At 40.3% G+C, this 24,497-nt stretch overlaps 1 protein-coding gene across 2 annotated transcripts in view; it reads left to right on the top strand.

Moving 5' to 3' along the window:
- LOC116314023 (copine-8-like) overlaps positions 1-24,497 on the top strand; it is a 76,319-nt gene that overhangs the window by 9,342 nt on the left and 42,480 nt on the right. Inside the window, exons 2-5 of one of the 2 annotated variants that reach the window (XM_031731906.2) lie at positions 4,307-4,347; positions 10,952-10,998; positions 11,870-11,973; positions 23,713-23,752. In XM_031731906.2, coding sequence (XP_031587766.1) covers positions 4,307-4,347; positions 10,952-10,998; positions 11,870-11,973; positions 23,713-23,752 — 232 coding nt within the window. Of the gene's footprint in view, positions 1-4,306; positions 4,348-7,395; positions 7,566-10,951; positions 10,999-11,869; positions 11,974-23,712; positions 23,753-24,497 lie in introns of those variants that run through there. The other variant, XM_039615924.1, reaches the window with a different exon arrangement.

Genomic DNA, 24,497 nt, shown 5'->3' with positions numbered 1-24,497 from the left:
ACTACTCAAATTGTGGCTTCTTTTCGTAAAGCAGGAATCTTGTGGTTCATTATTGGGTGAACATCAGTTTCCCTTGAAGATACAAAAACCCTCCCTCTCAGAATCTGAGAAAATCGTTCATAGTTAAGAGAGTTTCTCAGGTGTTTCAAGGCTAAACTGATCAAACCAGCTGAGTAATCGCTGTAGCTTCAATTGACTGTATTGATCTGGAGTTATCCTCCTAGCAGCTTGTGCTGTTGGTTACAGCAGCTTTCGTGGGAACCTCTTCATTAACTGATGTTACGGCTCTGCAGACAACTGCTGCTGCTCTAAACAACACTCCACACTCCTGGAAGGCAGATGGCAAGCTCGAGTGCTTATGTGAGGTTACGCTACAAAAGTAACCGCCCACTCCGCAGTTGCATGGTATCTGACTTTAAGAGAATGCCAGGAAGATTTCTTGCTACTTTGGCTCATATGAAGCCGAGTTGGGGGTGGTTGGTGCCAACTCCACCAGGAGTAATACTTTCAGTCACACTGGGGAACCATAACCTCAAAATGTATGCACTCACATTCGTCTCATAACAGGTCCACAGTTAAGAGGAAGTAGCCTGGTAGGATACTGCTAAAGAAGCGTGGACGTATTTTAAATCTTATGCACAATACAGAATCCGTAATATCATGTTAATAGTCTTTATTCTTGCCGTTCAAAAGGATTTTCCAAATAGTAAATATTTTTCATGTCATGACTGTGTGATAAGTTACTTTTTTAATGTGAATTGGGGCATTTACAAAGCTTTTAAGTCGCCGACTGATAAATATCATTCATTCTAGTAACCCGCGCTCCAGACTGATCATTTGTAATTACCTTTGGATGAATTGCAATAGTGGTCATAAAATTGATCCTTAATATGTATTCTTATTTTCTGTTTTTCAGAATGTATTTACAGCAACTCATTTTTGATCACGTCTGTCAAGTGATAAGAAAATTTATGGGCAACTGCAGATGAAATGAAATCTGAAAGAGTGGTAATGAAGTGTTTACGCAGTTATTAGCTAATTATACAGATCTTTCAAAAGGCATGGTAAGACAGAAATAAACAGACTTTGACTGTAAAATTTCCCCAAAATAAATATTGATTATTTTGTATCCATATCATAAAAGATTCTACAGCGTGTGTTATAGTGAAAATCTCATGTTGTGACAGCCCTGTGGTCCCTCAAACTCTACGTGCGCTTTTCGACTGAATTTGACCAAGTTTTTCTTTTTACTGTATCTGTTTAACATCTGCATCCTTAACATTAACCCCCAGAACCTTGTTGAAACTAACCATCATCTGAAGGTGATTAATAAGCAGATAAACTATCAGAATTTGTGGGAACGGGCTTTTCCTGAGGAGAGGAAGGTTTTCCACATTGCCTTGTGAACACTTTTACCATTTTATACGCTTTAAATATGGTAGAAAATGTTTACTTTGCTTTAAAAACCCCCAACATCATTTCTGGTTAGAAATGCACGTGTGCCATTAGAAAAAGAATACTGGCTGATTTCCCCAGGCTAGCACTCTCACTGCTGAAGGAAAATTTCTTCCCAGATGCTCTCAAAAGATGGAAGTCCCCCATCCCACCCGCACATGCAGGTATTTAAAGCTCCAGCTGCCATGTTTAGGTGCCTGTTACGTAACTGGCGGGATTTCAAATGTAATTCTGGTGTTGAGGAGGGACTGCTAGCGTAAATGTTTGATGAACTACGAGGCACTCTGTTCTGACCACCCAGACGTTTGCACGGCTGCCTGTGCAGGAAAGGGCTTTTTAAAGAGTCTCCCATCTCTCTGAGGGGCAGGTGGAAGCCCTCGGGTGTGTATGAATCATAGGGAGGTTACCGTGTCCATAGAAGTGTGTGTATGTCTGCCTCCACACACACACACACACACACACACACACCTTGGTGCTGTCTTTCTTAGACTCTTGAGACACTGTTTTTTTTCCTACTGCTTTTTTTCTTCACTGCATCTTGTTTCCTGCCTCCACGCGCACTCCTCTGGGAGACAATCGGGTACACTATTCTCTTTATTGGACATTTATCTCATTTGGCAGGTGAAGTTGCCCACTTCTCACTCCTACGCAATCTTCCAGACTATCTGCCAGTCATAAAATACATCCCCGATATGACTAGGCTCAGTTCCATCGCTTATTATCATTTATTTAACATCTCAAAGCTTTCAGAGGGCCAGTGGGCGTGCCCTGACAGAGAAGTAGCAGAGCGTAGCGCTTTACCATCTGGGTAACAGTGGGATCAGCACAACACGAGTGCCTGATCTAGATACATCACTAGCCATCAATGGCTTCAAGTCACTCGCTGCTTGTCACACAGGACAGGATGGGTGACAGAGTGCTCACCCTGCAGCTAGCTTGATAGCAGCGGGCTCTCTCCCCGTTCTTCCCCTTCAACTTTTGTTCCCTGTGAGCCATGCACAATATGGACAAAGTCGTGCTGCTGTGATTATCGCAGTTTAAATTCATACACCACACAACGGCCTTCTTATAAAGAGTCTAAATCTGATTTTTGTTTCTTACGTGCACGTTACAGTTGACCTCAGCAATCATGCTATGACTCAGTTCAGCTTTAATTCATGTCAGTAATAATAGATTTCAGTGATGACCATTTTATAGTGGATCGTGACCCCAGAAGCCTGTTAAAAACTTCATTTCTTTTTTCTTTTCACTACCTGAGACAGCGCAAACGCTTGAGCTCATCGTCCTTTTGAATCTGTCAGATGATGCAGGGATTGCTGTGTAGGTGTGACGTGTTTTGTATTTATTTTTATAGTGTCTCTTATTGTATATTTGCCACTCCACACACTTTAGAAATGTGTAGTATTTCATTGCTCTAATTCTCTGCTAATTAAAAGCTGTTATTGACTTTTTAAACTATGTTTTTCTTTTAAAATGCAGATAACACAATCCCATCCAACAAACCCGGTTGTTTGCTATAGACAAAAGCGTTAATCTGTCTGTGTCTCTTTGTTACACTGATTCTTGGTTTTAGATCTTCTTCTGATCATGCGAGTATTGAGCCCACATTATGCAAAAAATTGTCTAGTTTGAGAATAGAGTCAAAATTTTGAGATTAAACTCAAAAGGTTTTTCTGCAAATAAATTCAATATACCAAAAAGTTGAAATGTGGGGGTCAAGTTGTTGTTCCCACGGCTGTTATGCTCTCTATGAAATGCTACAAAATACTTCAAATTTGATTTTAGTAATAAGGAAATATTTCTCTTTTGGGCAAAGTGAGAAATGCAATGATGCGACGATTACAGCCTCATGCAGTAAAGATGCCGTATGTTGTATCACAACACGCAGTAAGAGAGCTCTACACAAGGAATTTAGCATAATAACTTGACTTGACTTTTTTCTAAAAATATTATTCATAAAAAGCCAAGTAAGCTTATGCATTATCAAGAATCTGAGTTACATTTTGTGCAAGACGCTGGAAACTGGGTGGTGCTGTAAAATACTGTTGACCAGGCTACTCGTACTATTTAGCCTTTCTGGTTTGCTCAATGAAAGCTTTATGAAGTTCTAATGTAACATTTGGCAGGAGTACAAGCTGAGGGAATAAGCGAAGGGTTTGTTTTAGCCCCTTGGGTTGTTGTTGGACTTCTGACTACCTCCTCCTGAGACCTCAGGACACTGTGAAGCAACTGACACACAGTTAAAACCACAAATGCCCCACCTCTGCTGACGTAACACGCCAGGTCTCCCTATCCTTATTCTGAGCTCGAGCTGCTTCTTGATTTCCTTATACACAGGTCTTAGGCATCTGCAACTTGTCATCTTCATTTGAATATTTAATTCCTTCAGAGCTGTCTTACTGTGGGATATCTCAGAAGCGCCGAGCATCTGCTCTGTGATGGAGCTCTTCAGTGCATTTATCCGTGCCCGTGCAGTGCCGGGAATGTCATGTAAATTTGATGGCAGCTTCCACAGTTGCTTCTGGCACTCCGAGAGAGTGCAAAAAGTGAAAAATGCATCTTCTTTTCTGCTGTTTTTCCTGTATGTTTAAAATATAAATGGGCTCCACTTCAAGCTTGATTTTTACCGCTGCAGTGTGACCGGGTGAAATGGCTTTTGTTAATCAAGTCGTCAGAGGATTCTGAGAAACAAGTTGTCGGGGTCAGAATGGGAGCTAATTAAGGAAAATTTAATGATGTAATAAATTTGTAGTTGCTCTTTATTTGTTGAAGTAGGACAGCTGTGTAATTAATTTTTACGTTAATGGAAGTCTTTGTTTTCTTTCTCTCTCTGTCTTTCTCTTTTCTTTAGGAACCTGCTGGATAGAGACACGTTCTCCAAGTCAGATCCAAGTAAGCTTGTCTCTTATCACTCTCTCTGTGACACACATGTGCACACAAACAGATCAGTGCAACAGCTCCCAGCAGACCTAACACAAATCCACAGACACATATATACGCACTATCTCATCCACGTGTGCGGGTGGATTTGAAATTCTACAGGCAAACAGACACAACCGCAGACAAACATCCACCACATGCAGGCAGATTTGGTACTGTACAAACACAGCTTGAATGCACTACACATGGACACACACACTCTGCCTCGCCTGTGTGAATCAGTAGACATTTGCATATGTCAGGGGTCGTATTCGTCACTGTTCTCTGCTCCCAATGTGAGTGAGGGGAACCAGATCATCTTCACACACAAACCAGCCGCTTCCCTCCTACAGATTAAACGGCACACATACACACTCCTCACTCACTTGATAGCAGGGGTTCAATTTGGCAACTGGTCCAGTGGTTTTTAAAGGCCCAGTGTGCAATCCAACAGCGATTTGCCTCAGTAGACGGACATTAAGAGCGGGATTGAAGTTTAAAAAAAATATTTTTTAACAAATGGATTTCTCATTTCAAAGAAGGGTTTTATGTTTAGGCAAATTGTTAACACACAGGCTCTCTATCAGAACTTCGTTCTTTTCTGTTACTGACTGAAATGAATTGTCACATCAACACCAGTGAAAACAAGATAACCAAACAGACACGCTGCTTCAAAAATGGAAATTAATGTTGGTGGTATTTGTTCTTCATATCTCGTACACTGTCGCATTTGAACCCAGAGTCCTTCTATGCTGCATTTATAATATTAGTGAATAGCAGGAATACAGGCGTCATCTTCAGATGTACCTATAGAATTTTTAATTGGGGGAACAACAAAGGCTTGCTTTTCTTACATAAGTACTGCAGTGCATTTTTGTTATTTAGAAAAGACGAGCAATGTTGGTACAATTGCATCTTCCTATTTTGAGGTTTGGTGGGTGGCTAGGACTATTGTTATGTCAAAAAGTTTAAAGCAATTCCTGTAAAATATAAAGAAAACAAACAAAAGGAAGATATGAGCAAATACTGGTTTGACCCTTCAATAAGCTTGTCTACATAGGGTTAGAGGCCACAGGGTTAGAGACCAGTCGGCAACCCCCAGCACAACCCAGTATTGTGGCCCACCGGCATGCAGAAGCTGCAGCAAACTGCAGTACCAGCAGCGGGGAATATTTTATGTTAAGCCAATATGAAAATAATGACGGGAAAACATAAGAGACGATTAAGCTAGGTGGTTAAAATGTAAATATTAACCACAAGCTTAATCGTTTGTGGCATAGAAGGACCCTGGAACCTACTTCATACTTTCCTTAGTCACGGCTGCTTGGCTATTGTTCCAATCTTGCTCTAAAAAAAAAAAAAAAAAAAAGATTTCTCTTACTTTTTTATTTTTTCTCCTCAAGTATCAATTTTCCTCTGTATCAACTGGCACTAATATCAAGTTTGAAATTCTTGTATTGTGACGTCCTTGATAGGGGACAGATGTAGCTTATTCCTGTGAAAAGTGAAGCCAAAGAGGAAGTGCCTTAAACTTGGATTCTTTGTAACGGCTAGCTAGAGGTGACACCTCTGGTTTCAAAAAGAAGTCAGATTGCATAGAAGTCCAAGGAACAGACCACAGTTTGGTTCCCTTGATCTCAGTCGAAGCTTGATGATCTCATTCACTAGTTCCAAGTCTCCTTAAATATAACGTTTGTTTTTTAAATTATGTCTAATTTTAAAATCAAATACACAACAAAGCAGAGTATGATTTAAGGCATTTACGCTTTGACTGACAGTTGGATTACCAAATATGCATTTGATGACATTTACAAATCATCAAATGCAGATGGCAATGACTTGTTGATGATTGTTATGATGGTCCATAATGGAAAGAATTGACAATATGTGATTCTAAACAATATCTGACAAACTCTATAGCTTTGTTTGTCCTAAACACTGTGAACAGATCCTCTCATAGACAGACACACGTGCCCAGACAGGCTTAGGGATTGTAATGCATTTCCTTGTTGTTTTCATCTGTCATTCCTACTTTGTTTTCACTAGCAAACTGTGACACTCATGCCTGTTAACAGCCTGCTAAAAATAACCACGATTGGGGGAAAAAAAAATACTCCACATTTACATGAAATCTTAAAAGTTAAAATAGTTTTTTAACCTCTGATCATCCGTGGTTTGTTTATCCTCCGTTTCTTTAGCTGAATTTCCTAAATATTAGCACTTTAGCACCTGAGCGCTGCACAGCAAGCACTAGCGTTTCTCCTTGGTTGGTGGTGTGTGAACCCATAATTGATGAGCTTCCAGAATTGCGGATTGGACCTTTAAATGTCAGATAGTGAGAAAGGAGGATGAGCATCCCTGCGTTTATGCAAGGAGGCACTTGTGCTGCGTCCATGTCTCTGCTCTGCTGACAGCACTGGCCCCAGTCACACAGCATTAGACCGCATCGGCAGAGCCACGCTCACACTCACATGCACACACAAAAGCGCACACATCCAGCGCCTCGGGCAAGCTCACGTACCATATTCATATTAGCTCATAAAACTGAACAACAGTCCAGTGTTTCTCTTTGGTGCATGCTTGTGTGCTTTTATGTGTGTTTGTGTTTTAGCAATTGTTCCCATGGTGCGTGAATGTGGATGTGCTTTGATCACACTGTTTCGACAATTGGGAAAAGCCCATTAAGAAGACGGGAACATTATCAAACTGTTTACTTTAAAAAAGGCAGCATCTGTGGTGCCTTTGTCAATCTCTTCCCCCCCTTAATTAAGGAAGAGTTAAAAGTACTGATGGCGAGGACGTATTGTTACGGGTGTATGCAGGGTTCGTACGGGTGCTTGAAATCCTTGAAAATGCTTGAATTTTAATGTTGTCTTTTCAAGGTTGGGAAAATGCTTGAATTTCAGATGTGGTGCTTGAAAGTGCTTGAAAATGTAACTGTATTTCATTCACCACAAATAACTATCTGATTAAATAGTTTTCTTATCAGATAGAGAAATAAAAATGAGTCGCAAAATGTAAAAGCAAAATTTCCCTGCCTGGGCTTCCTTGCGTCTGTTTCAATATGTGACCCCGCCCCTCCCTCGGCCAGTCGGGGATGAGTGCGCTAACATACCTGTAGGTTGCTGTTTAAATGAGTGTATGATGGAAAACGACAGTGGCGGAGTTTGCGCTCTCCAGTCGCATGATAGGTGAGTCCTAGTAAATAATTTTCCAGTACGTGTACGTTACGCATGCAATTTTTTAAAATTATGATTATTATTTTGCTAGCTATCAAACTCGCTGGAGAAATGATTGAAATGCACTGAGTGTGATGCAGTATGGCAGCGCTATTATGGAATATGCTGTGAACTTAGCTAACATTACTTAGCAGTGATATGAGTTAATTTACTCAAGTGAAAGCTTTAAACATTAGCCCGATACATAATTAGCCAACTTAAGGCTTTCTGATTAACCCTCTGGGGTCGACCCAGAGTCTCCATTTCAACTTGGGTCGAACGTGCGGACTTCAAGCTATATACCAGTGTTTAAACTGTGTTGATAGGCCACGTAAAACCGTTGTTTTTTGTTTTTAATAAAACAGTGGCGTTTACTCCGGGAAGAAACGGTAAAAAACGGCGTTTTCTATGGAGAGCGCTAGCAAAGACGCTTTGCTTGTGAGTGAAAAAAGAAAAAGAAAAAACACTCCTTCCCTATTGGTGGAAAAATGTACCATGTCGACCAATCAAAAAATGATATGGCAACATGTGCAATTTGGTCGTTTGGGAAGAGGGGGAAGTTTTAGGAGTGACCGGCGAAAGAGAGAGAGAGCGAGTGAGCGAAAGACAGAGAGAGAGTTTTGATACGTGAGAGATTTGCTGGAAAAGCTTGAAAAGAGACCTTGAAAGTGCTTAAAAAGTGCTTGAATTTGACCCTGAAAAAGGCGTACGAACCCTGTGTATGATCAATGGCTTTTTTTCTCTGCACATTCACATGGAGACCATGTGTCATCCGGTGCTTCATAGCAAGATTAAAGGATGACTGTATATTCAACCAGCTGAGCCCTAGCTCACGGCACTCTGTACACTATGCAACTTATACAGCCTACAGACTGACAGACTGCCAAAACACAGCAAGTTTGAACACTTCTGCAGCCACACAGGAGGTGGGAATAAATTAGGACATGTTTTTTTGAAGTTTGCACTCAAATTCAGTGTGAAATTTGTGAGGTGGAGAAAAACCCCATAAAATTTACAAAACTTTATTATTAATAGTTTATCTTGATCTTGACTCAATTCCATTCTAAATGATAAAATGTCAGTTTTGTGGTGGGTGGGACTTTATCAGCAAATCAACCTAACCTGATGTCGCAGGAAGATTTCTAAATCTTCATTTGAAGCTAACAAAACAAAGATGTTCACTAACGGCCACGAATGCTAATGAATACATGATTGCACTAGTCATGTGATATCATCAGTTGATGACAGCTCATGCATTCACTTAGGCATAAATTTACAATTAATTAATGCTATAGTTAATTATAACGCAAGCCGTCTCAGTGGAAGGTGTTGCTTTAATAATCAGATGTCACAAAAATAAGTCTCTGGTCTGTCTGATTGCGCTTTTTTTCAGTTATTTTTTTTCTGATAGGACCTTTTTGTTTTTAATCTTTTATAAATAGAAGCCTCAGTCCTTTAGACGTATTTATTTCCATCTTCACCCTTAATGCTTGATGATATCAAGAAAGTATCAGAAACTGCAAATTAATAAATATGTATACTTTCATTATATATAAATAACTGTTTATTTTACTATATTTTATCTTATCTGTATTATGAACCTTTGAATCTAAGAGCTGTTGGTGCAAGTGAACCTCTTACAGAGTTTATATAGCTGATATATGCTTTACTTAGGTAGGTAATCTCACTGACACCAAGCTCTCATTTGCAAGAGAGACCTGACTCAGCACATGAAATGAGAAGAGGAAATGTAGCTGTAAGCAGTGATGAGAGGGCCGACTGCATACTCCCTATCATTTTCCATGAGGGAAAAAAATGAAAGTAAGAGGCATATCGTTTTTAAAATGAGGATTACAACAATACTGGTCTGTGCCAATCCTGTTTGTTTCCTGAGCTTCTGGTGACTTGACTCCTTATTTTCATTCTTGATTACACAGAGTCGTTAGAGTGCCACTGTTTCTGCCTAGTTGTTGGTTGACTTTTGTCAGAGTCAAGAAAAACTTTTTTAGACACAAATAATCATGTTATCTTGTTAAATAGAGACTTTCTGTGAATATTACAGTTGGGCAGAACTCCATCTTTCTCTAACATTAATGTTTTTGTTTAATTGTTAGCCAGTATACAATATTGCTAATAGTTAAACCACTAACAATAAAACGGGAGCTGTAGTGGCCCTCAATGAATTCCTCATAAAAACTGGGGCATCAGTCTTTAACATGCTTTGCCGAGTTTGTTGCGCTGCTGTTTATGTGTTCAGCTGCTAGTGAGGGGAGGGGCTGTGTCCCCGCCCGTCTGCAGCAGTACTGTGTAGAGTTGTGTGTCAGCTGAAGGCATATTAAATAAAATAAAATAAATTAAATTAATTCTGTGTTGGTGTTGGTTTTGTGACATACCAATTGGTGACTTGCCAGAAGCTAGGCCTAGCTTAATGCATAAACTGTTTCGTTGTTCTCTTTGAATCTAATGGAGAAAATACATTATATTTATTTATCATTAGAAAAGCATTTACTGAGGTCAAAAAGCAACTGAGGGTGGTTTAACGACTTCTGTGCAACCAAAAGTCTTTGTGCAAACAGAGAAGCTTCCCCCTGCTGGCCGTTAGAAGGAATGCCAGTTAATGCCACTTTCACATCGGCTTCATTTTTCAGACCCGGACACAACATCCAACTTTTTATATACAGTCTGCATTTTTAAAATTCTGTGGTAATGCTCCATTACTTGGTCAACTTCATCGCCGTGTCAGTACACAAAACAGTTGCTGAGGTATGACCTCATTTTCTGTTTCATAGCTTTGCTGTTGGAATTGAAAACGTATCCATAGCTTAAGTGCTTTGTCAGCATTAGTTTTCCACCATTCAACTATTCACTCTTCAAACAAATTTACAAGTGTGTGAGCTCAGAGGTTTACCGAGTTTTTATGCGCTGGTAGACGACAGGTGGGTGTAAGTACAGTATCGGCTGCTCGAATCCAAATGATATGTCATGTTATTGCTACCCGATTGCCTCGCTCTCTTCCCACAAGTGGTCACTCATCAAAAAACACCCAAGACTCCTTTGGATGAAGATACTCAAATGTCAATAAGGAGGACCTTCCTGCATTCACACACTCACCGCTCCCAGCACCATCATCCTCATCCTCCTCTTCCCTCCTTCCTCTTCTCCTCTCTGAAATATCACCATGCTACAAGGCAAAAGTTCGAGTGACATTTAATTAGGGAGTTTTCCTCTCATGCTGGGGTCCGGAGGGGCGGACTAGCTCTCAGCTGACATCTTAGCATTGTTTTGTTCACTGTTAAATACCCTTCAGTCAATCTGACCGTCTCCTGTCTCTTTTCCCTTCCCTGCTTCTAATTCAACAGTTTGTGTCCTGTACACTCAAGGAATAGCCAACAGGGAATGGAGAGAGGTGAGTACAGCGGTGGGATTGTGAAGGCATTGTGTATAAATGGCAGCAGTGCAGCTTTTCAGTGAGTCACGCTAAAGCTGTTTAAATCCTTTTTTTTCCAAGTTTGCCTTTGGGCCATTTGTTGAATGATGAAACAATTGCTAGTAATGGTGTTTTTGGGACAGTTGTGTTAGTTTGAATTGACCAAATTTAACCAAGCTCACTCTGTTCTTGCATTTTCTTGTGTTAATGATAGAATCTTAACAGTTATGTGCAGACATTTCTTTTTGGAAAGCATGAAAATGTTTAATTATGTTGCTGTCATTTGGTGTGCATCCATATTTATCCATTTGTGTAATTAAACTAGCTTAGCGAGTGCTATGTGAGCTAGAGATCCTTACAGGCCCTCTCTCAGGTGTCAGTGAGACCATGGCCTGATTTGGACTAATGCAATAAATCTATGCTGTAACTTTCCACGTAACTTGACACACACTTCCCGAGAAATGTAACTACATGTCGGGTCGACATTCAGCCCACGATGGCTGAATTACTTGCGCGTGGGTCATAAAATTGTCAAGATGAGACTATAAATATGAGACATGTTTTCAGACGTGGGATTTGTAACTTTATGTTGCTGCGCTCCATCATTGCATTGAGATATTCCCGACAGTTAAGGAGAAAGGCACAGTTTTGGGAAACACTCATTTGATTCCATTCACAAAACATCTTCTTATCCCAAGTCAAATAGCACACACAATATCTCATGTGACCATGTGACTGACATGTAGCTGGTGTGCTTGTATGTTATATGATTCAGATTGTCAGTGTCATTGTGTCCCACTCCCTTGTTGCTCCCAGTAATAAAATATCGCCTGTGTCATTTCCCTTCTAGTTTGGTAGGACAGAAGTCATCGACAACACCCTCAACCCCGACTTTGTCCGCAAATTCATCCTTGACTATTTCTTCGAGGAGAGACAGAATCTACGCTTTGACCTGTAAGTTAACAGCTGACTTATCCGTGTTAATGTGTGCGCGCCCGTGTGTTTGTTATTGTGTACTAGCGTGTGTTTGCGCAGGCACGGGTGCTGCTCTGTGTGGGGCGAAGTTGAGTTAGGACTGAAATATTCATGGCTTGCGCTGAGGGAGATGTACGTCTTCTCTCTTCTAAATAAAAGACAAGTTTTCGTGCCACTTTTTCACCAGCGTTTCCATTCTGAACTCATCCCATTTGTTCGTTGCTTTGTGACAAAATAGGGCCAGATGGCCACGGTGAATCACACGTTTTTTTGATGTCTATGATTCGCTTGTTGTTGGTTATTTCATCTTGGGTTCTACTAAAAAGACAAGTTTGTCATAGAGATATTTTAAGAGCATCAACATACCACATCTGCCTTTTTTTTTCTTTTTTACCCCCAGCCTTATTTTTCTAAATGTGAAGTGCTGTGTGGTGTACATAAAAGCCCTTATGAAAGTAAGAAATGACCTCCTTTTAACAGCAGATGCAGAAGATTGCTCGGTCTTAATCCTTTTAGACCTAAGTGCATCGTTTGACACAGTTGATCATACAATTTTAATTGACTGCCTTAAGCACTGGGCGGGTATCTCTGGGTCAGTGCAGAGTTTCTTGGCGCTCACATAGAAGTTGTTATGCTAAAGGAGCTGATTTTTCATCTGCCACATCAGAAAACAACCGACACCTTCCCTCAAGACCCCCTCCTGTTCTTTCCCCCTCCCCGCCTTTCCTGCATGTAATTTTGCACTCTTTGCAGACATAATTTGTACGCTCATTAAAATTCAGAATATTTCCTGGTGTATGAGTTTGTGTCACAACAGGCAGCACAAATTTGACGAATACATTAATATTTTTTTAGAGTTTTGATCTAAAAACATCGGCTCACTTTGTGGCAACACTTTGAGGCCATGCTGTATTTTTGACGTGCTGACTATAGAGATCACACTAAACCTTCTATAAATCTTTTATAAATACACACCACAATATGTAATAATAAATTACCAGTGGGAAAAAGCTGACCCCAGAGGAGTGAGTTGTGGTGGTGGTGGACTGATCTGCATTGACACACTGCATTGGTGCGGGTGGACCACAATAAGCCATTTAAAGTTTAATAAGTTTAATCCAAAGGCTGTGCTTGTGCGCATGTGACTGGCTATGAGTAGGCATTGCTAGTCTGCTGGTAGCCAAGAAGCTGATGAATAACTGTGATTGCGATGCATGAATCACATGGCTTAAGCAGATCATCTCTTTAAAGATTAAAAATTGTGAAACTAAATATAAAAAACCCAAACATTTAATTCAACGTATTTATCCCTGCTGAGGATGTGTTTACACTGAGAGCCTTGTGTCAGGTTTGTTTCTTTGTCAACAGAACTTTTGTGAAAAAGTACCAGGCTGAGTTTCATCAAACTACTGCAGCCAAAGAAAGAACCCTCTTCAGTACGATGTGGCTCATTTTTCTTTGTTGTGCAGGCTGGGTATTGGCTCTAGTGGAGATCTGCACTTTCAGAGTGCCCCTGACTTCCTGTCAGCAAGATTAGAGAAAACCACCAAGCTAAATTTAACAAAACTTGACGGAGAGGTCGAGTGTAGGCAGAGGACAAAGCCATTAAATCAGGGTGTCGAATCATTTCATTTTGTCAACCGCAGAGAGCTCGATTGGATCTAGTGGGCTGACCAGTAAAACCGCTGCAGAATGACTAATTGAAAACACCTCTGAAATTTTGACTTGCTTTTTAGTGCAAAGAATTACAAGTACATTTTGAAACATTTGCATTTAATGAAGTTTAAAAAAAGTACCCAGATGAACAGCCTGAGATGTTTCTAGAAAAAAGAGAGCTCGGTCCTTTTTTTCTCAGTCTTTTCACTTCTCCATTTCTATTGCTGTAAAAGTGGGAGTAACATTAAAGATAAACCTGCTGATAAACTTTATAGGCCCCCCCCTTTTTCCATAAAGTTATTTCAGCTTAGTAAAATAGCTGGTGGAATATTGGCAGCTATAGGCTTATTTGCATTATTGGCTATGAAGCCTGTGCAACAGTGTGAAAGTTGTCCTAGTTGGTTCATGAGGCATATCGACACTGACAGATTTTCTTATGAATTAGGAGCCTGACAAATCTAAGCTGCTTATTGTAGCTAATGTTATAACATGTACATGCTCTGTTATCCACACAAGATACATACTGTATGCATCTCCAGTCGTGGTGTATGAAAATGAACAGAGAAAAGGCATTAATAGACAAACTGTCAAAGCAAGACTGCAGTGCATTTTTTTCCTATTGTGTTCAAGCCTCACACATTGTCATTGTATTTTCGTGGTAGCTCATGAAATATGGAATGGCTCTTTTGTTTGTTCACTTGTTGGCCTGTCAGTACGGCCACATGCTGCTCACAAGCTGTGGGAGGTTATAGTTAAGGTCAAGGAGGGATTCTGGGTGTGTGTTTGTGTGTAGATGCAAAGTGCTTGTGCAGGTAGTGTATTGTATTTTAGGTTGGTTAATGGTTTGTGTCAGACACTCTGGATTGTTTGAATGCATTTAGCCATGTAGATATGCACTGTGTTCCACTTTGTTTGAGGTGTAAGTATTTATATGTGTGCATTAGTGTTTTTTTCAAAGGGTGCATGTTAAGAATATATGTTGGGGCTGGGCGATGTATAGCTCTTTTATTCTTGTTATAGATATTTACTGCTAAACAAAATTAAAGTAACACTTTGTAAAGACATCAGATCACAAAGTGAACAAATATCATTCTGGATATCTATACTGACATGGAGTGGGTAACAGTTTGGTAGAAATGAAAATGATCAGCCTACGGGGGGCTGAATTCAAAAACACCCAAAAATAAAAATGAAAAATGATGGACTAAAGCATAATGTCTCAGATATGTTCTATTGAATTTAGGTCAGGCAAGTGTGGGGGACAGTCAATGGTATCAATTCCTTCATCCTCCAGGAACTGCCTGCATACTCTAGACACATGAGGCCGGGCCTTGTTGTGCACCAGGAGGAACCCAGGACCCACTGTACTAGTGTAGGATTTCATCCAGATACCTCATGGCAGGCAGTCAGGGTGCCGCTGCCTTGCCTGTAGAGGTCTGTGCATCCCTCCAGAGATATGCCTCCCCCGACCATCACTGAGCCACCACCAAACCAGTCATGCTGAACGATGTTACAGGCAGTATAATGTTCTCTGTGGCTTCTCCAGACCCTTTCACAGCTGTCACATGTGTTCAGGGTAAACCTGCTCTTATCTGTGAGAGTAGTGGTGATCGATCTGCCAGTTCTGATATTCTATGGCAAATGCCAGTCAGGCCCCACAGTGCCTGATTGGCATTTACCCTCTGGCCAACCTCATTTGGGCCTTCAGGCCACCCTCGTGAAAACTGGTTCTTATTGTTTGTTCAGAGACATTCACACCAGTGACCTGCTGGTTAAGTTGTAGCTCTGGCAGTGCTCATCCTGTCCCTCCTTGTACAGAGGAACAGATACCAGTCTTGCTGATGGGTTATGGACCTTCCACAGCCCTGTCCAGCTCTCCTAGTGTAACTGGCTGTCTACTGGAATCTCCTCCATGCTCTTCAGACTGTGCTGGAAGACACAGGAAACCTTCTAGAAATGGCAGGTGTTGATGTGCCATACTGGAGGAGCTGGACTACCTGTGCAATATATATATATGTAGCAGCAGTGACACACTAGTGCATGTGTTGTTGTTAATTTCATTAACACCAAAGCAGCTGAAACTGATTAACAACCTCCTCTGGTATTTGATCAATATCCCACAAGTTTAATTGACTTGATGCTATACTCTGATTTAAACATGTTTTAAGCACTTTATGTGCAGCCTGTCTTGACTAAAACAGTCATTTTTACCTGACAGAGGAGCCTCCCTTTGTGTGACCTTCTTGGTCCTTATTGACATGATAGTGTCACACAGTTGGTGCTCTCTCATTACAACACACCCCAAAGGTGCTGTATTGGATTGAGATCTGGTGACTGCGGAGGCCGTTTGAGTACAGTGAACTATGCTCAACACTGTACAGTGTTTTGTTCAGAAAGATATTTTGAGATGATCTAAGCTTATTCTGATAGTATCAAACATTAGAAAATGGGTATGCTGTGGTTATAAAGAGACGTGGTCAGCAACAGTACTGTGTTAGCTCAGTTGGTACTAAGGGGGCACTTGGAAAATATCCTCAAACCATTATGTACAGCCAGTACCCCCAACCATTGATACAAAACAGGATGCATCTTCTCATACATATCCTGTCACACGTTCTCCTCTGACCTCTGGCATCAAAAGGGCATTTTCACCAGAGAACTGCTGCTCATTGGATACTTTCTCTTTTTCAGTCTATTTCTCTATAAATCCTCAAGATTTTTTGTGGAAAAAATCCCAGAGTAGATCAGCATCTATCTGAAGTACTCACATTTGCCTATCTGGCACCGACAACTGTTTCGTGTTCAAACACATGTCGACATGCCCAGATGCATTGAGTTATGATATGAAACTAAACAATATATTGCATTGTATTTGAGTTGTAAAATACTGACTGTTGATGATCACCTCTCAACCTCACTTCATACCTCTACTGTATGAATCAAATGACATAAAGAAATGGTTCTCATTTGACACACCAGTCTGTTTTAAAAGAAGTGCTTGTAATATTTCTCACAGAAAATACTGACCTAAATATTCTGTACTGCACAATCTCGCAATAAAAATAAGGAGAGATGATGTTCATCTATATCATCCAGCCATAGAGAATGTGTTTTTGAATGTCTCTGTGTGTAAAAGTATAAATAACTCATGCGTTTCTGTGCATGTGCTTTAACGTTTGTGTGTATATCCCTGTGGACCAGAGGAATGTAGTGGAGACTTTGCCAGAATATCATACAAGATGTTAAAAGCTGACAAGTAGTGAAGAGTGGGTGATGGTGTGTGTGTGTGTGTGTGTGTGTGTGTGTGTGTGTGTGTGTGTGTGTGTGTGTGTGTGTGTGTGTGTGTGTGTGTGTGTGTGTGTGTGTGTGTGTGTGTGTGTGTGTGTGTGTGTGTGTGTGTGTGTGTGCGCCGTCTAGCCGACTCCCTGTGGGGCTTCTTGTGAGTGGGTGAGCATCAGGCCCTTGTTACTGTCTTCTGGGCTGATGGTCCTGTGATCACTCGCAGCTAGGACATGGCTACGCCCACACACACTGCCTGCCCTCAAACCAAGGCAAATGTCCAGATACACACACACATGCGCGCGCATATACACACACACACATACATGCATACACTTTATTGCTCAAGCAGTCTTTTGCACTCATGTTGAGCTTTAACATGCATGTACACACACAGGTTCTTTCTCATTACAGGACCAGTAACTGCACTCGCCTCCTGCTTTGTCCTGAGGTCTGAAACTCATTTCAGTGCTGCTCCTACACTCCTTCCTTACCTCCATCTTCTTTATAAAGCTTCAAATCCCTTCAATAGACCCATATAGCCAGCTAGCACTAAGCCCCCATAAACTGCCCTTATAGATGCTGGACATGCCGAATGCTCCCCTACTTTATTTATTTATTTATTTGATGGTTTGAGATGCTCCCCCTGGGTGGATGGTGGTCTAATCAACTGTGGCAAATTGGATCAGACCTCAAAAAATTAAGTGAAATGCCAACTAAAAAAGGGAATACAATAAAGATATAGCTATATAAAAATATTTAAGGTAATCAAGAGTAAAAGAGTGGAACCAATTTCAAGGTCAGATTAGTTTAAATACATTAACGTGGAATATCTCCTGCAAAACAAAGGCCTTTACAGAGCAGAAGAAGAAATTCACCATGAAGAATGCATTTCATGTTTCTTTTCCATTTTGGGGGAAGAAAAAAAAAACAATAAATATTGACTGAATTTGAACTGAAAAATAAAATAAATTACCACACGGTGTGAAAGACACACAGCTTTATATATAAATGTAAAAGTTTGTGCATTAGAGGAAGCCTCTCTTTCACTGTGGTAATATAAATACTGCATTATTGCTGTAATCCAGAATGTTAACATTAAAATACGGTGAAAACAACAGGAAACATTGAGATTTAAAATATAGACAAGATGTGATTGGGACAAAAAGCAGGCTGAAAACTAACATACACACAATCCAAGATGAACGAACAAAACAATATTCCCTGTGTATGTACACAAGGAATCGAACAACAGAGTATGAGAAGAATTGATTATAGTCTGTTTTATTCTCTCCTGTTTATCCTTAACAGAGTTGCAGAAGGTCTGAAGCCTATCCCAGCTACCATAGGGCAAGATGCAGTGTACACCCTGGACAAATCGCCAGTGTGTCACAGGGCTAACATAGAGGGACAGACAACCATTCACACTCACACATCACATTAACATAGGAACACAGTAACAATTAACATAACCCAACTAACTGCATGTCTTTGAACTGTGGGAGGAAGCCAGAGAACCCGGAGAGAACCCACATGAACACGGACATGCAACTCCACACAGAAACAGGCAACAGTGCTAACCATGCCACAGTGCTGCACTGGGATGCGAACTTTTGTATCCAAAATTTATTATTTTTGGTAAATATAACATGCATGTGAATATTCTTAATCATAAAAATATTGTTACATGCATTTTAGAAGAAAAAATGGTGACTAGTGACAATGTGCACATAAGCTGACAGTAAAAACACTAGCAACAGTAGAAACAACAGCAAATAGAAAAATGTTGCAAAAGTACAAACCTAGCAAAGCACAACAGAAATGATAAGCTAACAGTAGATAGACATTTGCTAACAGTAGCAAACTTGTCTTCAGTATTGTACTTTTAAATGTAATCCTTTACACGTTTTTTGCTCTTTTACTTCTGCAGTTGTTCCATCACGTTATTGTGTCCCATTTTTTTTATTTGCAGATATTTAAGTTCGTTTGACCTCTCAGAGCCACCATACCTTTCTCTAAAGCAACACGGTCAGTGTCAAATAATGAGGTCAGTGTTGAATCTCTTGAAACTCTTGGCTTGGTATGATCTCAGTGAGAGGGTATATCCTTAATGTCGTCATGGCAGACACATAACTCTGCAGCTCCACCCACCTGCTTTTTCAGAGCTTTTGTTTGTGAGGGGCAGCCAATCAGAAGAAAGCTCTCTGAAAGCAAAAGGGGAGAAAGATAAAACTGTTTCAGATAGCGGAAGAACTGCCTTGGCGGCATCAAGGCCCAGTAAAAGACGAATAGAGATTATTTTGAGCTACGAGTCATGAAAAGCTTACTCTAATACAATCCAAAAATAAAAATATCAGAAAATTGTTGGAGATTAACTTAATAAGAGCCTTTTAAATGGCCTTGGACTACATGAGCTGAAGGTCGGATGTTTTTTCCCTTCCTTTTATAGCAGTATTTTTGGTAAAACATCACCTTGATCATGTGAATGTAGAGGCCGCTAATAAAATATTTGTGTGATATCTTGTGTCAGTCAGCCTGAAAGCTTTTCAGTGGTTTATGAAGCTGTTAGGAAACAACGCTCAAGTGTCAGTGAGCCGTTGCCTGTTGTTTGCCTGCCTCTTCGGCCCCATTTATTTGTGCGCTGTCATTAGTCATCGTTGCTCAGTTCAAACAGAGCTCTGAGCAGCAACCCCCCCCCGCCCCCTTCCCACCCAAAGACAGACAGCGCAGGACCAAGAGAAATCCTGTCTGGCCCAGTGCCGATGCAGAGTGACGTCATCTACATAAACATTCACGCACGCACGTCCAGTCATACACAGCAAATGTGCACTCACGAGACGCCATGGGACATCTACTCTAGCACTCTTGTGTGTGTTTGTGTGTATGTGCGGGTGAACATGTGCAGCCAAATCATCATACATACATCTTTTTTTCCCCCGCTCTCCCTCTCGTGCTCCCTCTCTTTTTTATCTCTTGCTCTCTTTGGGTCTCTTATAATTAAATAAAATTAAATGAATCATTTATGAACCTTTGGGAGTGACAGAGGCAAGGGGCGAATAGAACATGAAGCGCACCTGTGCATTTTGCTGGCAGCGTGTTGCGTAACACTAGCGTGTCTTCCTTGCGCTTATGGAAATATATTAGTAACGGCACTGTACTCGAGCTCTCTTCCACATCCTGTAGTGACACACGGCATCTCCCCGTTTTGTCAGCAGGCGCCTTATCGTACATGGCATGCTGTCTGTAGAAAGAAACGCTCAGGCTCTTCCATTTACACACTCGGCTGCACACTGCTGCACATACACCACACTCGCATATTGACACACACCTGACACACCGAAGGAGGTTCCGTGGTGCAGGAAATAAATAAAGCTGGATAAATTGCTCTGTGGGGAGCCAAGTAGATTAGATGGCATGCACAACATAGCTGCTGCGTTTGGTTTTGGACAAATGTTAGGATGGACAAATACAGGAATTGCTCATTTCTGAATCCTTTACGAGTGTTTGTTGGGAAGCGGCGATCACAGATGGAAGTCATAAATCTGCAAGATCTGCCACATTTATTTTTTCATTTGACAACTGTAAGCTCGGTGGGCACTAGAAAATTAACACCGCATGCCTCAAGAGAAAGCCTGCAAGTTTTTAGTAAAACCTTCAACAGCGCCAGAAGGAGCCAAGTGAAGCTTGTTAAGCTGCCTAAAGTGATTACATTTGAGTTGGTGTCTTTTGGGTCTGAATAAAAGGTGAAAACTGAGGGAGTTAGAAAGAAGCTTCAGGCCTCTGTTTCAGGTTAATGGCTCAAGGCCACATTTCCTACCACTAGTGTAACACAACCAAATATCCAGCCAAATGGTCGTCTCGCGTTGTGAGTAATGTAGCCGTCAGGTTTGACACGAAATGAGAGTAGACTGAATGTAAAAAAACAAAAAAAAAATTATTGGTCCAATTTTTCCATTGAGTCAAAAAGTTTGTTATCAGAATGCTGCTGGTGGGATACTGATTTATCCAGACTTTGTCAAAGCTCATTACAGATTAAGGGAAGAATGAATATTTAGTGATTGGACATCAACTTATATCATTTTCAGTTTGGACAGACTGTAAAAATGAATTGTTGCTTATAGTGCTACAGGCAGTGTCACAATCGCACTGTTAATGTTTTTGTAATCTGGTGTTAGCGTCCTCTCAGGTATTACGAAAGTCCAGGGGACTAGTGCAACCAATGCATTCTCTTACCATACACAGTGTTGGTCAAGTTACTTGAAAAAAGTAATCAGTTACTAATTACTGATTACTTCCCCCAAAAAGTAATCCCGTTACTTTACTGATTACTTATTTTCAAAAGTAATTAAGTACTTAGTTACTTAGTTACTTTTTAAAAACACAATTTACAACCTGAATAGGTGATAAAGCGATAGATCTTTCAGCCCAATTCTACTTTTTCTGCATAATCCATCATACAAAATGTAATCAAATGGAAACGTCTCTTTTTAAAACTTCAAATCTTTTAACTTTATGCATCAAGCAAAAACTTAATTATATGCAACATTCTCTGACTGGAAGAAATTTGTTTAACATTTAAACCTATTTTCTGCACATTCCAGCACATAAAATAAAATATTTTTTTTGTGTTTACACTCAGTCTTTCAAATAGATGCAAGTAAAACACAGCAGAAAATAAATAAAATCAAAGACTAGCGGTCCTGTTGCTCTATTTTCACCTGTAAAGCAGGACTGGGGTAGGCGGAGGTTTACCCTGGTGCAGGTGTGCCGGTGGTCAGTGGAAGAATCCGCGAGTTTCTCTGTGAGTTTCACATATGTCGTAGCGCACTCGCTGCTTGCTTGGAAGTTTAGGGGTTTAAAAAGAAGTTTTCTTCCCACGCAGTGAACAGTGGACACTAATGTTTTTGTCACTTTTTATGGAATCAAACTCAAAATAAGGTCAGTACTTACACGCTTTAAACGCTGCACGCTCATACTCCCTTTTCGATATATTATCCATTGTTGATCTGCAGACAGCTGTTGTCACGAACGTCGCACTCGTTTACGTCACTGTCATGAGACATTCTCGAAAAAAATCACGGTTTTAGTAACGCAGTAACGCAGCGTTCCTACGGGAAAGTAACGGTAATCTAATTACCGTTTTTGCAATAGTAATCCCTTACATTACTCGTTACTTGGAAAAAAGTAATCAGATTACAGTAACGCGTTACAAGTAACGCGTTACTGCCCATCTCTGACCATACATAAGATCTCGTTTGGTGTTGGTGCACTGACAGATTAGCTACAACAATATTGGCTGCCAAGAGCACTCCATCCATCTACTGCTTATCTGAAGTATGGTGGTGGAAGCAGCAGGCTAAGTAGAGTGTCCCCCATCCTTCCCCCAGCAGGTTGCAGGTCTACCCCATGGGGCTTCCTGTTACTTGCATGTAGGGCTGTCAAAAAAACTGATGCTCAGATACTAAATCAATACTAAAAATTGCTATATTACTACTCTTCTAATTGGTACACAATTTCACATAGCACAGTTGCAAACAGTAATGGTAAGTATGGTCATATGTATCATAGTTAAAAACTTTGAGAGGAATTTTGAGAGGTCATTAAATCTCCATTTCATTAATATTAAGGTATTAAACAGTTGCTGTAAATGTTAACCTGGTCCAAGTTGTTTCATTTTGACCTACTTTTTCATTTTTACTTGTTATTTAGATTTAGACACAAAATCAATTGTGTGGTTGCGTTTAGGCACTTAGAAGCACTTGCCTATAGGTTAAGAATATGGTTTGGGTTAAAATACATCTGTATGTGGAAAAATGATAAACCTAGAGTGACACGCTCATCATGTTAATACATGTACAATAACCTGATGCAGCAATGAAAACTGCAGGACTGGTGCCTCTCTCCGGCTGGTTCCAGACCTACCCAGACTTTTCTCTAGAGTACATGTCTCGAGTAAAATCTCATTGGAGTTTCTTATTGCTTCAGTCAGTGGATTTGCGATTTAGCTGAAATTAAATAGCTAAACCTTGAGGCAATGCAGGGCCTTGTTGTGCTTTAAAGTTAACAATATTCCCAGATGCAAAAATCCTCCAAAAGCATTTAAGCACCTAATCACTATATTACTCATTATGAGTAAGAATGGACCACTGAGATTCATTAATCTGTGACGGGTGTGTTTGTGTATGTCTGACTGTGTGCAGGTGCATGTATGTGCATATGCATATAATATATGATATATGAAAAAGAATAAACAGATACTATAGATGATAGTTATGTGAAGTTTTATAAAAGTGGTGTTTATTGAAATGAATACAATATGTAGCATGCTGACTCTTGTTGATTCACTGAATATTTCTCTGTGTTATTTCTTTCTTTTTGAAATATATTTTGTGCAGTTTTTAAAATAATCTAATTGGCATTGTAGATAAATACTGACTGCAAACCAAAAGCTATTAAACCGTCATAATTGAAAGCTGGAAAATTTGGGTGGTAAAATTGCTCAAGCCTTCACCTGACCTAAAAGTACTGAGCCTAGTAATTATGTACCCACATGCATGAAATCGTTTTAGTGAAGGTTTTGGTCCCGCCATCACAAACCTGTGTTAAGCATGAATAGCTTCTTTACAGTGATTAGTGAGAACTGCTGTACCTTGCATTAATGCCTCTAGATAATGAAGGCAAAAAAATGACACTATGGTCCGCTTTCAGTCACATATCTGTCAGTCAGTTTGCGCTGCCACTGTTCATGTTCGGATATTTAATCTTTTTCCTTTTTCTCTGCAGGTATGATTTAGACTGCAAGAGTGACAACCTCTCCAGACACGTGAGTGTCTCTTTCACCTCAGCTGTTCAACAATCAGTCATGCATTCATTTCAGTTTTATACAGCCACAGTTAACCTTCCAGAACAATAGCAGCCTGATTTGAATCTGAATGTTGGGGGTAAAAGTAGTGATCATAAACACACATGCAAAGCAACCAAAGAGCTTTTCAGGGTGACGAGGTGGACCATTCTTGACTGACCAAGTCAAATAAGTGATCTCAGTCTGATTGAACTTTGTTCCATTTACTGAAGGCCAGAATAAAGGCTGAGAGCCACACAACAACCAAGGGCTGAGGTTTAAAGTGTCTCCTCATGTCTGTAGGTCACCATAACCTCACACCTCATAGATGCTGTTCATGTTTAAAAAACAAAGAAAAACCAAAAAATATCAGCTGATTAGAGATAAATCAGGACACTGAGTTATGGGTGCTACTTTGCATATACTCTTTCTTTCAAAATAATACTTTTTTGACAACTTTGGTTTTCTAATAATCTTCCAGACATTTTGAAGGTCTGATAGCACAAGTTAAATGCAAAGTAATCAAAAAGTTCCTGAAAATTAAAAACTCATTTATATTTTACCAGTCTTTCCGTTAAAGTCATCTTGTGCATTTTCCAGACCACGTTCAGCTCGGCTGATAATTTGAAATAGCTTTTTGGAAGCTGGGTTTTGACACATCTGGGAATTGACCGCAGCGCTTAATAAAAACAGACGGTCCCTGAAGGCAGCACATCAGTCAGGTGTT

Source organism: Oreochromis aureus, linkage group 7, assembly GCF_013358895.1.
Source record: "Oreochromis aureus strain Israel breed Guangdong linkage group 7, ZZ_aureus, whole genome shotgun sequence".
Lineage (NCBI taxonomy): Eukaryota > Metazoa > Chordata > Actinopteri > Cichliformes > Cichlidae > Oreochromis > Oreochromis aureus.
This window is presented reverse-complemented; position numbering and strand designations above follow the sequence as displayed.